Raw genomic sequence first — 18,505 nt, 5'->3', positions numbered from 1 at the left:
CATTTTGGCATGAGCTACTCCCACATAGTGGTTTAGGCCCATTTGCAAGCACTTCTGGATTCAAAAACCCGTCATGAACGTTGTCCCCTTCCTAGACACCATTTTACATAGGCTTTCTTACTAAGATGAAAAAGTTCATAAGTGTGAAGACAGTTCAACAAGTGTTAATAAAGGCAACCCTCAACCTTAAGGGACCTGAGCTAGGTACCAATAAGGGGTTTAGGCCAATATTAACAAAAGAGACTTCACCTATTCCTCTCAATTTACAACCTACAATTAAAATTCGTGTTCAATAATATAAATAACATCCTAGTTAATTTAAACTAAGTTTCAAACAATTTTTAAACAACAAATATATACAATAAATGACACAATTTAACAAGTGATTTTTCAATCCCCGGCAACGGCGCCAAAAATTGATGTCGCTAAAAGCAAGCGCGCAATTTAACCCTGAAAATATCGTTAGTAGTATAAGCAAATAGGGATCGTTCTATCCGGGGATTGAGGGTACACTTGTAATTGTGAAACAAATAAAGAAAAGTATTATTTACAAAAATAAAATAAAGAATATAAATATATACAATTGTATAAACACATAAAGAATTAAAATAATAAAGTATTATTTACAAAAATAAAATAAAGAATAAATATATACAAGTAAACACAAATAAAGGGGGGGATTAGGATTCTTAAAAATAAAATAAAGAAAATGTAAAAACATATATACAAGGGTGGAACGCAAGGAACAAAGATCAAAATCAATTCCATGTAATCAAATTAGAATCAAACCCTATAATTGTTCTTCCAAGTCATGAGAGAGGAGTTGATCATGTGAAACATTCGAAAGCAAATGATTTCCCATATTTTACTTTTCAATGCTAATTAACCTAAGCGAAAGCACCTAGATTAATCCTATCAAACATGCAATCAAGCCCTAGAAAGCTAGTCAATCATGGCATGTTCAACGCATTAGACATAGAGAAAGGCTATCAACTCAAGTGTACAACTTAGTTATGGAACAGTCCACCTAATTGCAATCCTCTTCAATTAAATTCGATTCTTGTCCAGAACCTTTACTACTTTTGATTCAAGTTACACAAAACGAAAAGTCGATTTCATGTTCTTAAACCTAGCATCAATTACATGCAAATCCTATAAGTGTCGACCCAAATAAGATAAACATATAAAAGTTTTCTGTAAAGCAAATTTAATCGAACAAACTCACATAAGCAACTTAGAATCACAATTATAGAATTCGAAAACTTTATTTAAACATAGAAATTGGGCTTAAACTTTGCCCTAAACGTTAGGTTAACAAGAAACAAGTTCATACGAAATCAAACAAGGAAACCAAAAAGGTTACAAGGTAAAGGAATGAATTACACCGTGAGTGGAGATGGAAATGGAGAGCTAGATGGTTGGATCTTGAATCTTGGAAGCAAGCCTTCAAGGTGGATGATGGAGGATATGATCTTCACGGCTCCTTCTTCTTCTTCCTCTCCTTGCTTGAAAACGCAGAACTTTGCAACTAGAGAATGTGTGGGAAAATGGAAAGGAAATGGAGAGACAAGAAGATGAAATGGATGAAGGAATGTAGAGAGAAAATGGAAAGGAAATGGAGAGACAAAGAAGATGGAATGGATGAAGGAATTGTAGAGAGAAAATGGAAAGGAAATGGAGAGACAAAGAAGATGGAATGGATGAAGGAATTGTGTAGGAAAATGGAAAGGAAATGGAGAGACAAAGAAGATGGAATGGATGAAGGAATGTGTAGGAAAATGGAAAGGAAATGGAGAGACAAAGAAGATGGAATGGATGAAGGAATGTGTAGGAAAATGGAAAGGAAATGGAGAGACAAAGAAGATGGAATGGATGAAGGAATGTGTTTTGGAATGAGAGGAGAAGGTGTTTATATAGGGAAGAAAAAGAAGAGTGAAATGATGAGTGGAAGAAAAATAATGAAAGTGGAGTATGTTAGTGTGAGTAATGATGGAGAAAACATGATGATTACACCCTAAAACATGGAATGTTTTTGGGTGATGATGATGGTGGATTAGTGTGAGAAATGATGGAGAAAACATGATGATTACACCCTAAAACATGGAATGTTTTTGGGTGATGATGATGGTGGATTAGTGTGAGAAATGATGGAGAAAACATGATGATTACACCCTAAAAGATGGAATATTTTTGGGTGATGATGATGATGGATTTCCTACTCATTTACTTCAATTTTATCTCCACCATTTGTAGGTAAGTGTGGACATAATGCTCATTTCACCATCATTTACTCCAATGTACCTAAGAAAATAGAAATTGAGTTAAAAATCGATTCGTTAAGGAATTAACTAAGCAAAATGTGAGGAATTAACTATTAAAATATCACATTAAAATGCTCCTATCACGCACCAAGGCCGAGAAGTTTACTGTAGCAAGTGACCGTTGACCTCAATTCCGGCCACCTCCGGCGACAAAGCCAGGCTTTTTAGAAGCGTCTTGAGGCGTACTTGAAGCTCCCTAAATATCTTGAAGCGATTTGCAGCGTGGAGGAAGAAAGCATAAATAGAAAATTTTACTCTACTTCGGTTTGCTTAATTTTTCAGCCACTTAGAGGTATTTTCTGACTTGGCCACAGTTATGAAAGATTCTTAGAATATTAAGTTGTTGATGCTGGTAAAATTTGGTAGCCAGATATGGTGGTTGACCAACGGCGCGTGGGCCAGGCGCAGCTGCCTGTGGCGGCACGTGAGGGCGCGTCCGGCCGATCCTGGTGAGTTGTTTTGGTCTATTGACTAGTATATATTGTTATGAATTTATGGTTATGTTTTTGGTGGAAATTAGAGGAGGTTTGGATATTAATCAGAATTTCCGAAGTTCAATAGTTTGGTTATTGGTTTATGAAAAATTCCACTATCGGATTTCTCTCAGTTTTGCCCTAGAAACCTTCAATTAATGAATTGGTACTAATGGTGAAGTTTGGGTTAAATTGGAGAATAAATGAAAATGTTGATTTATGAGGATTTGATGTGGGAATTGTATTTAATTTCCGGATTGTTATTCGCGAATTATAATTGTGTACAGGGCGACGTGCCGAGCTACTGCTCGACGTACGAAACCGGTAGCGTGGTCGCCTAAATAGTACTATGAGTGGACATTTATTTTAAATTAATTGTGCATGCAGTATATTAGCATTTTTCCGATTGAGATTTAATTTATAATTTGAATTATTGAGTTTTATGGTTTTATGAGATTTAGTTTATTGAGTTTTATTTATGAATAACGAGGTTAGTATTGAAATTCCTTCCCGAGGGCTTTTAGTAGATTTTCAAGCTAATTATCTATGAGTTATTGGGTTGGGAAATGATTTTCGGGAAGTTACTGATTCGGAAAATATTATGAGAATTATTGTTTTCGAATATCAGTTTTTATGAAGATATACGAGTGCGAGGGATTTAGCAAATATTTGAGCATGATTGATTTATCGAGATTTATTGGGTTTTGAATTCCGCACTTATCAGACTTGAGTTAGATGGAGCTTTCTTTCCGAAAGCAATTATTGAATTATAGAGTATGTGATTATGCTTTCGAGGATTTATTGAGATATTGAGGTTTGAGTTAGCGAGTTATTACTGAGTTACGCTTTCGGTGAATTATTATTGATTTATTGAGGTAATATCGAGTTTCTTTCCGAAAGCAAGTGATTGAAAGAGGTTATTTTCAGTTTCTTGAGGAGGCTATTCAGTTTATTAAGGAGGCCAGTTTTGGCGCATGCGTATCTTACCTAGTTGGCAGTCCCTTCTAGGTAATAGTTTGGTTGGCAGTCCCTTCCAGACTACAGCCCGATTGGCAGTCCCATCCGATGCGTCACCTGGTTGGCAGTCCCTTCCAGATGACATGAGGTAATTAGTCGGCAGTCCCGTCTACTACCTGTGGTTAGTCGGCAGTCCCGTCTACTACTTGTGGCTAGTTGGCAGTCCCTTCTATCCACCGCCTCCTATTCCGGTTGGCAGTCCCTTCCGATGCGTCATCTGGGTGGCAGTCCCTCCTAGATGGCATGAGATGACTAGACATCAGTCCTTTCTAGTCATCAAACGAGCCTCATGAAAATGATGTTTTTATAAGGATGGTGGATGAGATTTTAAGAGATTTCAAGATGTTCTTGTTACGTGATTGAGATTTCAATAAAGAGGATGATTAAGAGTGTTTTCAAGATTGTTACTACATGCGAGATTTTAGAGAATAACTTGGGAAAGCATTAAGTTTTACTTACACATTTGAAAGTACGTATTTTTCGTCCACTCACTCTAACGGATTTTAAATGTTTTCCCCTGGGCCCTTCGGTTTTAAATGCCCAGTTTGCAGGCCAGTTTAGCTTGAGGTCGAGCGTACTTGGGATTGAGGCATAGCTGTCATAGCTTCCGCATTATAAAAGTATTGGTCGTTTATCTTGTATTCTACCTTCTTGTACGCCTAAGAAATAGATTGCTCTGATAACTCTTGAGATTAATATTCTTAAGTTCAGAATTGGTTGTGAAATGGGAGATGTTGTTATTTAGGGAGCAGGGTGGCTCCAGGAGAATAAGGATGGATGATTTAGAAGTGTAAATGTCTTTCTACAGGTTTTTGGGTAGTCCACTTTTAGAGGGAGTTCCGCCAGATTTTTGGTAGAATTTCTTCTAAGGTGGGCCCCGCAGGGCCACGTTGGATTTCAAGGTGAAATCCGGGGCGGGTCTTGTCAGGTTCTATCATTTCAGATCCAAGCCTACATTAAAACGAATTAGATAAATGGATTGATCCGCTGAGGCTTTTCATTTGGGCTCTTATTTAGGCATTTAAGTTGGGCACATTTTTGTAGCATGTTGAAATGGACTTTCTGTTTTTACACTTAGTAATTTCCAAGTGGTATTGGTCTAGGTTAGGGAAGTCGATCATTGTAGATAGTTTTATTTGTTTTGTTTTTATTTTAAGTAGATTAGGAACCAACTTTCAAAACCCCCATTTTATTCTTTTATTTGTTCATTGATCTTTTTGTTTTGGTGTACCCTACAATCCTCGGACTGAATGATCCCTATTTATCCTATACTGACAACTACATTTTGCAGGGTTAAATTGTAAGGTTGTTTTAGCCGTATCACCAGAAGATATGGAAGAATAAGAAGTTCTGAGACAAAGAATAAGAGGAAAAAAGAAGAATTACGAGAGAGAGAGAGAGAGAGAGAGAGAGAGAGAGAGAGAGAGAGAGAGAGAGAGAGAGAGTATGATGGTTCCAAACTCCAAACCCTAAACCCCTAATTGTTATTTTGTATTTTTTTTTTTGGAACAATTATATATTTGTGTACAAAATAATTTGACGATTGTCAAAGATTTGTGGTATTTTAGAAATGCCAGACCCTTTAATTCTCGGATCTTTGTATGAGGAGTAAAGTTCATGCTAAAAAACTTCAAGATATCTCGTCGCGAAGAAGATATCTTGTTGAGGAATAGATGTTTGGTCGAGGAAGAAATATTGTGTCGAGATGCAGTGTGACGTCCCGAACCCGAATTTACCAGTGATGCGGCTGAAATAGCCTCACAATTTAACCCTGCAAAATGTTGTTGTCAGTATAGGATAAGCAGGGATCGTTCAGTCCGGGGATTGTAGGGTACACCTACACAAAAAGGTCAATTAACAAATAAAAGAATAAAATGGGGGGTTTTGAAATTTGGTTCCTAATCTACTTAAAATAAAAACAAAACAAATAAAACTATATACAATGATCGACTTCCCTAACCTAGACCAATACCACTCGGAAATTACTAAGTGTAAAAACAGAAAATTCATTTCAACATGCTACAAAAATGTGCCCATCTTTAATGCCTAGATAAGAGCTCAAATGAAAAGCCTCAGCGGATCAATCCATTTATTTGATTCGTTCTAATGTAGGCTTTGATCGGAAAAGTCCTTACCAAGCCTAATACTACTAATTTTCGAAAACACTCAGCGTAATTCTCTTAACTAGTAGTATTATCTAACCCTCGAATCAACTCACACGTGCAAATTAACCATTACACATAGAATTTAACACGTAATTTCCAGAATCATTTAATCATTAAAGCATGATTTTTACCACCCGTTAGAACTAATTACTACTTGTTTAACTCAGCATCTTAACAAATAACAATTACTCTTGGCAATTTAAGCAAACACACAAAAACTCTCACCGTTATTCTAGCATGCAAACTTATGAACCTAACTCTGAAAATTACCAAAACACATAAAAGGGCACAAGATTGTAACATGCATCATAAAAGAATTCTCAAAATTAACTCAATAATAAACTGAAAATCTCAAAAATATTAATAAAAATATTCTGAAAATTTCATGTCTCCAATTACACAACTCACAAATTGAAACACACAAAACCGAAACAAAAATTATAAGTAGAGTCATAGTTACACTTTGAAGCTTTCCTCAGCGGCTTAGCAACAAGGTGATGAACTTGTCTCTGCTATGGTGGTGGAGCGTCCTTGACTCAGCGCCTAAGAGCTTCGTAGATTGATGGATGGATGGTGTCACGGTCTTGTAGGTGATGGAAGTTTAAGGAGTGAATTGGGCAGTCTTGGAATGGTTTTTGGCCAGGAAGTGATGCAAATTATGTTCTGGATGTTGCCTATTTATAGGGGAGCATTGGTTGGCTTTTCCAGCTGAAACGTCTCCTTTATGGCCTTAAATCCTCTCATAATGGGGCAATTCTTTTAATTTCCAAGCTGAAACGTCTTTCTCTTATTTATTTTCCAGCTGAAACATCTTTCTCTTTTATTCCTCAACTGAAACGTCTTTTCTGCTTTATTTCCCTTCTTCATTGCTTGGTCAACCTGATTTAATAAAGGGCAGAAAATTAAATTCTTTTAGAGAAAATAAAAAGAATTAAAACAATTTAATTTCAGAAAAATACTCCCATAAATTCTATCTTAAGGCCCACAGATTTGCATGACGGTGAGGAATCCTGATCCAGCTAGGATTCTTCATGAATTTTGCGTTTTCTGCCTATTTTACTCCAAACACTCTACAAGACTCTTAAAATGACTCGATGACTCAAAACACGAAACTTAAGGGAGAAACAAGGCTAAAATGGGGCACATATTCAATAATATCGTCACACTTTTTGGTCCTAACAACCAGTTTACAAGTCTTTCGATGGATAAACGACATTTACATTTACTTTTTGGCTCCGTTTCGACATTTTAGGGGGCCCTAAAATTTGACTTTTTGTTCGGGTCAAAATTTGAGAAAACTTTCTTCATGAAAGTTGTAGAGGACGTTAAACCGAGCGCGTGCATATATGGTACGTAAAAATCGGAGTTCGTATGCAAATGTTATAAGCAAAATGGTAAAGTTACTGTTCATGGTAACTTTCTATAAATAGGACGAGTTACTGTGGTAACTCGTCATTTTCTCTCTCCCCGATTTTCTCCCCCTCTTCCCCCGCGTCGCCCTCTCTCCTTCTTTTTCCGATTTCTTCACCGTCCGGCGTCCGATTGACTCGATTCCAGTTGTCCTTGGACCGTCTCTTCCTCCTCTATACGATGGTACCAGTGGGTATCGGCAATTTGGCCAGCAAACCCCGAATTTATGCAAGCATTGTTACTGTAGCAGTTTGCTTTCCCGGCGAAATTCCCCAGTTTCCGGCTATCTTCGGCGGTGAAATTGGCTCTATTAGGAGCGCCTCGAGTCACTGATCATCTCCCCTCAAGACTTCTAGTTGGAATTTCCACGTTTGGAAGGTGAATTTGAAGGATTTCCAAATTTGTGGGTTTGGAGATTTCCGGGTTTGTGTTCATCGGCAAAATTGAAGCATTTCAAGGTATTTTCTCACTTGGTCACAGTTATGAAAAGTGCTCAGAATGTTGAGATGATTCTGTGGTTGAAATTTGGTGGCCGGAGGAGGAGTTGGCCGCGCATGAACAGTGTAGCTGCATGAATAGTGCGACGGTGAATAGTGCATGTATGAACAGTGATTTATGTTCTTCTTTTTTTTAGCTAGTTAAATCCTAGATTTGTTGTAGAGTTTGAAAATTTGATTTTTGGTGGATTTTGGAGTGATTTGATATGGATTAGGAATTTCTGAACTTTAGTAAGACGGGTGTCGATTATGGGAATCCGACCTTCGTATTTTTCCCTTGTTTCCGCTTTGGAATACTTAATCGATAAATTAGTAATGGTGGTAAAGTTTGGATTGAATCCAAGAAGAAGTGGATAGGTGATTTATGAGGATATGATGTGGGAATGGTATTTAATTTCCGGATTGTTATTCACGAATTATACTTGTGTACAGGACGACGTACCGAGCTACTGCTCGACGAAGGAAACCGTTTGTGTGGTCGCCTAAATAGTACTGTGAGTGGACATTTTTTTTTAAATTAATTCCGCATGCAGTATTATTATTTTCTTCCAATTGAGATTAAATTATGTTTTGAATATTTGAGCGTTGATTTATCGAGATTTATTTATGAATTATGAGATTAGTATTGAAATTCCTTCCCGAGGGCTTTTAATAGATTTTTGAGATAGTCATTCATGAGTTATTGAGTTGAGGAATGATTTTCGGGAAGTGACTGATTCAGCAAATATTATGAGAATTATGGATTTCGAATATCGGTTTTTATGAGGATTCACGAGTACGAATGTTTCATTAAATATTTGAGCATGATTGAATTATCGAGATTTATTGAGCTTTGAGCTCCGTACTTATTAGCTTTGAAGTTAGATTGAGTTTTCTTTCCGAAAGCATTTATTGATTTACAGAGTATTTGATTTTATGCTTTCGAGGATTTATTGAGATTTTGAGGTTATTTTCAGTTTCTTGAGGAGGCTATTCAGTTTATTAAGGAGGCCAGTTTTGGCGCATGCGTATCTTACCTAGTTGGCAGTCCCTTCTAGGTAATAGTTTGGTTGGCAGTCCCTTCCAGACTACAGCCCGGTTGGTAGTCTCATCCGATGCGTCACCTGGTTGGCAGTCCCTTCCAGATGACATGAGGTAGTTAGTCGGCAGTCCCGTCTACTACCTGTGGTTAGTCGGCAGTCCCGTCTACTACTTGTGGCTAGTTGGCAGTCCCTTCTATCCACCGCCTCCTATTCCGGTTGGCAGTCCCTTCCGATGCGTCATCTGGGTGGCAGTCCCTCCTAGATGGCATGAGATGACTAGACAGCAGTCCTTTCTAGTCATCAAACGAGCCTCATGAAAAGGATGTTTTTATAAGGATTGAGGATGAGATTTTAAGAGGTTTCAAGATGTTCTTGTTACGTGATTGAGATTTCAATAAAGAGGATGATTAAGAGTGTTTTCAAGATTGTTACTGCATGCGAGATTTTAGAGAATAACTTGGAAAAGCATTAAGTTTTACTTATACATTTGAAAGTACTTATTTTCGTCCACTCACTCTAACGGATTTTAAATGTTTTCCCCTGGGCCCTTCGGTTTTAAATGCCCAGTTTGCAGGCCAGTTTAGCTTGAGGTCGAGCGGTACTTGAGGTTGAGGCATAGCTGTCATAGCTTCCGCATTATAAAAGTATTGGTCGTTCATCTTGTATTCTACCTTCTTGTACGCCTGAGAAATAGATTACTCTGATAACTCTTGAGATTAATATTCTTAAGTTTCAGAATTGTTTTGTGATATGGGAGATGTTGTGATATAGGGAGCAGGGTGGCTCCAGGAGAATAATGATGGATGATTTAGAAGTGTAAATGTTTTTCTACAGGTTTTGGGTTGTCCATTTTTAGGGGAAGTTCTGTCAAATTTTTGGTAGAATTTCTTCTAAGGTGGGCCCCGCATGGCCTCTTAGGATTTCAGGGTGAAATCTGGGGCGGGTCCTGTCATGCAGATATCGTCAAGATGCAAATATCGTGTCGAGGAAGAAATATCGTATCAAGGAGCAGATAAGTTGTCAAGGAGGTGTCGAGAAACATATATCTTGACAAGTTGGAATAGGAACCATATATCTTGTCTAGAAGTGAATATCTCGTCTAAGAGCATATATCTGATTGAGGAGCAGATATCGTATCTAGGAGGGAATATCTCATCGAGAAGAAAATATCATGTCTAGGAGGAAATATCTCATCCAAAAGCATATATCTTGTCTAGGAGGGTACCTCTCATCTAGGAACAAATATCTTGTTAAGGAATAGATATCGTGTTGAGGAAGAAATATTGTGTTATGACTTCGATCCACTCGGTCAACCGGTTAATGCTTTCAATAACCAATTTTTGTTCACTACAAGCTTCAAAGAGTAAGTGCGTCATTAGATCATACACTTGAGAAACTATTCGTTAGATGTGCCAAGTACATAATTTTAGGCTTCTGGTTCAAAATTCGGAAATTTCCTTCATGGTTATGACTTCGATCAACTTGATCAACCAAATATTTTTTTTCTTATATCTATTAACTCCGTACTTTGAATGGCAAGTCCGTTAACGAATACAACAGTTTGATAGGAGCATTTTAATGCGACGTTTTAACTGTTATTTCTCTATATTTTCTGCGTTATTTCCTTAATAAAACTTTGTTTAGGAAAGTTTCCGTTTTGTAGTTTCTATTTTTCATTTTTAGAAAGTTTCCCATTTTAGTTTAGGAAAGTTTCCATTTCTTATTTTAGAAAGCTTCTATTTTCAGGTCTTTGGAATAAATAAGCTGAATTGAGTTCATAAATGGGAAGAGAAGCTTCATGAAGATGACATGGCAAGAAGGTGACAACGTGGGATTTAAGATGATTGATTGAGGATTTCAATGAGAGATTTTCTTGGGAGACTTTTATGGAAAGAAATATTGTTGGAGGAATAATTTGGTGTGATTGCCAACGTGAAAATCAGAAATAATCAAGGAGATGACGCCAAGAGAGATTCAAGGGAGATATTTATGGAAGGAAAATATGTGTGCACCAAGGAAAAGCTCAAAACGTGTCTAGGTGCATCCTTAAATTCCCTAAAGGAATGTTAGCCGAAATTCATGAAGAAAATCAGAATAATTTCAAGGAAATTCGGCAATTAAATATTAGGGAGGTATTTTAGAGAATTTTGATTGGTTGGAACACATCACAAGGCTTACTTGGCATTCTATGATTGGTTGGACTACATCACAAAGCTTACTTGGCGAATTCTCATTGGTGGAAGCTATGTGGAAATTTCTGATTGCTTTGTGAACCCTAGCCGTGCTCCTATATATACACACCTCTTTGACGTTGAGAAAAGTTCCACACCTTAGAAAAATTCAGAAAAAAAATCACCTTGTTGCCGTGAGCTTCTTTCATCTTCTCTCCATCCTCTAAAGCAAGCCACGGAATTCAAGCAAGGCCGAATGGAGAAGAAGGAGCCGTGACCTATTCCTCCACCATCCACCATTGAAGACTTACTTTCAAGCTTCAAGAATCCCAACGAAAATCATTCATTCTCATCTTCCATCCACGGTGTAATTCGATCTCTACTTTGTAACCTTTGTTTGAATTTCGTTGGTTTTGTTTTAGTTGAAGTTTATGTTTGAACAAAATTTTCAATATACTTTGTGTCTTTATTAATTGTTTAATTGTCCTATATTGACAGTTGTACCCTCAATCCCCGGATTAGATCGATCCCTACTTGCTTATTGATAGGAGCATTTTAATGTGATATTTTAATACATAATTCCTCACATTTTGCTTAGTTAATTCCTTAACTGAATCGATTTTAATTCAATTTCTATTTTTAGGTACATTGGAGTAAATGAAGGTGAAATGAGCGTTAGGTCCATAATTACCTAGAAATGATGGAGAAGAATGAAAATGCACTAAAAAGTCAACCTTGAATATTTTCTTACTCCGGCTAGGAGAATCAGAGCCAAGCAAGGAAGAAGGAGCGGCCGCCTGACCAAATGAACTTCAAATGAGCTGAAACCTTCCAGATCCATTCTAGACACCCAAAGGATCATTTCTTATGAAGAGTGCCAGAGAAAAATATGAGTGGAAGGCCTTCAAACAATCAGCCCAATTTTCTACAGAAGCAAAACCGGAAAACTGGACCTGTAAGAGGTCCAGCAGCATTTCCGGCCCAACCACATGGATTGAAGCTCTGAAAATTTGTCAGGATGATCTACACTCATAGTGGAACATTTCATATGAAGAAGTCAAAGGCATATAATGAAGTATTGTTGGAGAAATAATTGAAGGAATAAAGGGGAAGAAACTGACCTGAAAACAGCTCAACACCACATATTCATGTTTCCCACCCACATGAAGAAAGCTAGATGCTTTTCTCTTTTTCCTTGGATATATTTTTTCTACAATCTCTTTAATAGATCATCATCACTTCCATGTTGCTGCACCTTCATGATTTGCTTTCATTTCATCATTTCTCTTTCTTTTCCATATTTTACAAATCACTTTCATACTCCACTTTCATTATTTTTCTTCCACTCATCATTTCACTCTTCTTTTTCTTCCCTATATAAACACCTTCTCCTCTCATTCTAAAACACATTCCTTCATCCATTTCATCTTCTTGTCTCACCATTTCCTCTCCATTTTCCTTCTCCATTCTCTAGTTGCAAAGTTCTGCGTTTTCAAGCAAGGAGAGGAAGAAGAAGAAGGAGCCGTGAAGATCATATCCTCCATCATCCACCTTGAAGGCTTGCTTCCAAGATTCAAGATCCAACCATCTAGCTCTCCATCTCCATCTCCCCTCACGGTGTAATTCATTCTTTTTCCTTGTAATGATCTTTTGTTTTCCTTGTTTGAATTCATATGAACTTGTTTCTAGTTAACAATAATGTTTAGGGTAAAGTTTAAACCCAACTTCTATGTTTAAATAAAGTTTTCGAATTCCATAATTGTGATTCTAAGTTGCTTATGTGAGTTTGTTCGATTGAATTTGCTTGATAGAAAACTTTTATATGTTTATCTTATTTGGGTCGACACTTATAGGATTTGCATGTAATTGGTGCTAGGTTTAAGAACATGAAATCGACTTTTCGTTTTGTGTAAACTTGAATCAAAGTAGTAAAGGTTTTGGACAAAAATCGAATTCAATTGAAGAGGATTGCAATTAGGTGAACTTATTCATACTAAGTTGTACACTTGAGTTGATAGCCTTTCTCTATGTGTAATGCGTTAAACATGACATGATTGACTAGCTTTCTAGGGTTTGATTGCATGTTTGATAGGATTAATCTAGGTGCTTTCGCTTAGGTTAATTAGCATTGAAAAGTAAAATATGGGAAATCATTTGCTTTCGAATGTTTCACATGATCAACTCCTCTCTCATGACTTGGAAGAACAATTATAGGGTTTGAATCGAATTTGATTACATGGAATTGATTTTGATCTTTGTTCCTTGCGTTCCACCCTTGTATATATGTTTTTACATTTTCTTTATTTTATTTATTTTAATTTTAATTTTAAGAATCCTAATCCCCTCCTTATTTGTGTTTACTTGTATATATTTATTCTTTATTTTATTTTTGTAAATAATACTTTATTATTTTAATTCTATATTTGTTTATACAATTGTATATATTTATATTCTTTATTTTATTTTTGTAAATAATACTTTTCTTTATTTGTTTCACAATTACAGGTGTACCCTCAATCCCCGGATAGAACGATCCCTATTTACCATATACTAACGATGACATTTTACAGGGTTAAATTACGCGCTTGCTTTTAAGCGCGTCACTTATACTATTAATGACATTTTTAGGGTTAAATTATGCGCTTCCTTTTAGCTGCATCACAATTAGGACACAATAATAAAGTACGTGTCATGGTGAGTCCGTGAAATTTTTTTTAGAAATTATTTATATGAATGTATAAATATTTCTTTTATTTCAAAAACTACACGGCAGTAAGACAAATTTTTTCGGGGATAAGACAAATTAAATTAAAAAGAAACCATTAATAAAAGGTAAATAAAGTAAGCCAAAGAACCATTTTAAAATATATATATATATATATATATATAGACAAACAGGGGATTCAGCGTGTTACATACAATTTTTTTAATTTTTTTTTGTATTTCCGATGGTGAATGTGTGGTTGGAACTAAATCCTATATTTTCCGACGAAACAAAATTTTATCAGAAAATGACCATATATTTTCCGACGACAACAAACTTGGTCGGAAAAATAATTAGCGGGAACTTTTGGCGCCAAATTATAATTATTTCCGACCCCATTCTAAACTTTTTCTGAGAGTTTGTTTGCCATCGAAAATAATGGTCATCCCAAAAATGTATTTCCGACGGCAAAATATTTTTGGTCGGAACTAATGTTACTTCCGACCAAAAATAGATTTAGTCGGAAACAGTTGGTCGGAAAATGACATATTTTTGTAGTGATGGTCAAAAGAGCATGGAGGGAGAATTCCAAGATTTCAACCATCTATATTTAGACAACAGATTTCTCTCATCACGTTATCTGAATATGACTACCTTTTAGGCTTTAAATGAATGAAAATTATAGATATATTTCTATCTTAAGCTAACAACGTTAATATGTTGTCTAAATGCTACCCTTTTATTCAAAATGGAAAAGTGTGTTTCAGTGCATATTTAGACAACAGATTAGATTTTTCTGTCGTCTAAAAAACTTGGACAACAGAAAATTAGGCTTCTGTCGTCTGATTAACTTTTTGGCATTGTGAGGTCTAACTTGATTGCTTTATATTTCAGGGTGAAATTTAGGACAGGTCCTATTAACAGTGTTATAAATAGACACAAGTTTCTTCCGAACAAGCTCTCTATGTGTGAAGTTTCATAATGTTTTTAGAGAGATCAACATGGTAGCTAATATTCTCTCCAAGTCCAGATTAGGGTTTGAGTTTGGAGTGCATTATTTTCAACAACCTCCTCCACAAGTTGTGAATTCTGCTCTTAATGACTTGTGTGAAACCGCTTGAATTATGAATTTTCTTTTCTCTTGTTTGTTGCTTGGGCCTTTTGGCTCCATAAATATCCAAAATATAAAAAAATGTAAGAGGTTCGGATTAAATATCTCGAGAGAATATCTGACCCAAATTATTCGTCTTGGGCCCAAAAACTGGGCTTTCGCTGAATTCAAAGAAGGTGTAGAGTAGACCAGTATTTAAAAGTACCCTAATCTTAGCTCTCGAACTTCGCCGCTGCTCGAAAGCTCAGGTTCGCCGCTGCTCTTTTTTTCCTTCAGCAAAACTAGGGTTCATGAGTTGTTTAGTTTCATTTCGTGGCTGCATGTTTTGTTTCTGTAAACTAAAGTCTTAAATACAAGCATTCATCTCACTGCACTAGTACTTTGATTTGATGAGTTGAAATTGATCTACAGATCCTGTAATTGGTTTGGTGTGCTAATTTGTTGTGTTTGTTCAAATAAAGGAGGAGAAGAATGTCTCACAGGAAGTTTGAGCACCCCAGACATGGATCCCTTGGATTTCTCCCAAGGAAGCGAGCTGCTCGTCATAGAGGAAAAGGTATACTTGTCCCTTTTCATTCGGTTTTCTCTTGTGTCTTTGTTAACAATCCGATTATGAAATTCAAGTCTGCATAGCTTGTTTCATATTTTGCAATGCCTACATGGGCTAGCCGCCGTGTGAAGAGGTTTTTATTTTAAAAATATACAACATTTGTTTTCTATTTCTTCTCCTGAGAAATTTATTTACATTTTGAATGCTGAATTTGGCACACGGTTTTCTTCAATCCTGTTGTTGTTAGTTACATTCTTCAAGTCTCGGTAGCAAGTTTTGTCTTTGCTAGTTTGTATTCTCTTATGTATGTATATGTATATGTTTGTATTTATTTATATTAATGCTCTGTCAACCCTGTGGATATGCAGTGAAGGCTTTCCCCAAGGATGACCCGTCCAAGCCCTGCAAGTTGACTGCTTTTCTAGGTTACAAGGCTGGGATGACTCACATTGTCAGGGATGTTGAGAAACCTGGGTCAAGTAAGCCTCTTTCCAATTGATGTCTTTTGGTTTCACATTCATTTTTAGGTTTACAATATTTCTTATTCTTGTTTGTTTCGTCCAAAATTTATCTCGTGTGTTTCTTTCGAGTTGTAATTTTACAGCTGTGTCTTTTATGTTTGTGGACCAGTATTTATTATTTATTATTGTTATTATTATTAATTCCTAACGTACAATTTCTCACCAAACTTCCTTAGAGCTTCACAAGAAGGAGACATGCGAGGCTGTCACTATCATTGAGGCTCCTCCAATGGTTGTTGTTGGTGTTGTGGGTTATGTGAAGACACCACGTGGCCTTCGTTCTTTGAACACGGTGTGGGCTCAACATCTCAGTGAGGAGGTTAAGAGGAGGTTTTACAAGAACTGGTGCAAGTCCAAGAAGAAGGCTTTCGCAAAATACTCCAAGACCTATGAAACTGATGAAGGAAAGAAGAATATTGAAGGACAGTTTGAGAAACTAATTAAATATGCTACTGTTATCCGAGTTTTGGCTCACACTCAGGTATTAATAATACTTGACTTGTTGAATTGATTCAAAGCAAAGTGTGGATGTTTTTTTTTTTTTTTTGGGTAAATCAACTGAACTTTCTGCCCTTATGTACTTCTGTTCAAGGCTCCTAATGACTTTTCACTCAAGATTTTGAAGTTTTAAGCCAATATACCAGTTTGGTCTGGTCATTATTTATAAAATGTTCCAATTTATTCAGTTCAGCTTGCATGGAAATAAGTAATAAACGATTTTGTTAAATTACATGATTTAATACATTCTTTAATATGCTTTGTTTTATGTAATTAGTATCTCTTAGCCGCTACTTTTTTACTTTTCTGACCACTTATGCTCACAATGATGCGCAGATCAGGAAGATGAAGGGATTGAAGCAGAAGAAAGCACATCTTATGGAGATCCAGGTGAATGGTGGCACAATTGCTCAGAAGGTTGAATTTGCTAAAAGCTTCTTTGAGAAGCAAATCCCTATTGATGCTGTCTTCCAGAAAGATGAGATGATCGATATCATTGGTGTAACAAAGGGTAAAGGTTATGAAGGTGTTGTTACTCGTTGGGGTGTAACCCGTCTTCCTCGTAAGACTCATAGGGGTCTGCGTAAGGTTGCTTGTATTGGTGCCTGGCATCCTGCTAGAGTCTCATTTACAGTTGCTAGGGCTGGTCAGAATGGATACCATCATCGTACTGAAATGAACAAGAAAATTTACAAGCTTGGAAAGGCTGGACAAGAGTCTCACACTGCTGTCACTGAGTTTGATAGGTGAGCAGCTTCACTTAATAAACTCTCATGTCTAAGTTGAACATATTGATAATTTGATATTTTGCTTTTACAAGTTTCCTAAAATTACTTCACTTTTGTAATGGTTGATGATAATCTAGGACTGAGAAAGACATCACTCCGATTGGTGGCTTCCCTCATTATGGTGTGGTGAAAGATGACTACATTCTGATCAAGGGATGCTGTGTTGGACCCAAGAAGAGGGTTGTTACCCTTCGCCAGTCCCTGCTCAAGCAGACATCTCGTCTTGCTCTCGAGGATATCAAGCTCAAGTTCATCGATACTTCCTCAAAGTTCGGGCATGGTCGCTTCCAGACTACACAAGAGAAACAGAAGTACTATGGACGACTCAAGGCATAAGGATAATAACTGTTTGAAAGCGTTTGGCTATCAAAAAGGCTTTGGGAGCTTTTGCTTTTCTATGTGAGTGCGATTATGTTACCCAACAGTTTTGTTATTTATCTCTGTTTGAAAGTACTAAAATGGTAGGTATCAAGTTTTATTTTGTAGCTGATTTGAACGTCTCCAATCCAGCTTTCAAACTTAATCTTTTGTTCTTTTGAAATCGTGAATTCTAGATATGGTTCATGGCTGCTGCATATTAGGACTAAACTTGGTCACATACTATTACAATGAAAAGAAAGTGCAACATAAACAAGGTAAGCCTGTGTTTCAAGCTACGAAAACACGGCTGACACAGATTCTCGGGAAGCTCACTAAAGCAGTGTGCCTAACCCCAACCCCTGAACATCGTTTGACCCTGCATAGACATGAAGCTCGCTAAAGCAGTATGCCTAGCCCCAACCCCTGAACATCGTTTGCCCTTACATAGACATGTATAGCAGAGTAGGCATCCAAAGTTTTCTGCAACCTACACCAGCTTTTGTACCTCATTCTAAGCTCACAGTGCACTTTGGATAGGTCCATCTAATCTACCACCTAGATCACGACCACCGCCTCCGCTCCCTCGCCCTGAAATACACCAAGAAAAGATGGTAACCCTGAGAAATTTATATTGCATTTCCTATTCCTCAGTTAGAATATGAAAATACAAGCAGTTGTGCATCAAAGAAACTCAATGCCACCAACAGAGGTATGCAAGAGAGGTTTTTTTTTTTCCTAATAAGTGATTAAGTGAATGCATGATCAGTCAAATTAACAAATGAATAAGCAAATTAATGACCCCAGAAATCACTTTCAAGCATCTTAACCCGTTGTCTATTACCTCATCCTCGATCACGTCCTCTACCTAGCATACTAGAGAGCCGGAGCCCTGCTCTC

At 36.8% G+C, this 18,505-nt stretch overlaps 1 protein-coding gene across 1 annotated transcript; it reads left to right on the top strand.

Annotated features, from left to right (window-relative positions):
- The first annotated feature begins 15,105 nt into the window (after positions 1-15,105).
- LOC112186592 (60S ribosomal protein L3) lies at positions 15,106-17,726 on the top strand. Its single transcript, XM_024325058.2, has 6 exons — positions 15,106-15,139; positions 15,353-15,447; positions 15,810-15,920; positions 16,139-16,443; positions 16,797-17,206; positions 17,326-17,726. Exons 2-6 carry the CDS (start codon positions 15,363-15,365, stop codon positions 17,582-17,584), a joined length of 1,170 nt encoding a protein of 389 aa, XP_024180826.1. The 5' UTR covers positions 15,106-15,139; positions 15,353-15,362; the 3' UTR covers positions 17,585-17,726.
- Positions 17,727-18,505: the final 779 nt, after the last annotated feature.

This window comes from Rosa chinensis, chromosome 2 (assembly GCF_002994745.2).
Source record: "Rosa chinensis cultivar Old Blush chromosome 2, RchiOBHm-V2, whole genome shotgun sequence".
Classification (NCBI taxonomy): Eukaryota; Viridiplantae; Streptophyta; class Magnoliopsida; order Rosales; family Rosaceae; genus Rosa; species Rosa chinensis.
This window is presented reverse-complemented; position numbering and strand designations above follow the sequence as displayed.

Coding starts and splice junctions, on each gene's coding strand:
- LOC112186592 (XM_024325058.2), top strand. CDS start 15,363: ATGTCTCACAGGAAGTTTGAGCACCCCAGACATGGATCCCTTGGATTT. Junction 15,921..16,138: donor TGTTGAGAAACCTGGGTCAA/GTAAGCCTCTTT, acceptor AAACTTCCTTAG/AGCTTCACAAGAAGGAGACA. Junction 17,207..17,325: donor GCTGTCACTGAGTTTGATAG/GTGAGCAGCTTC, acceptor ATGATAATCTAG/GACTGAGAAAGACATCACTC.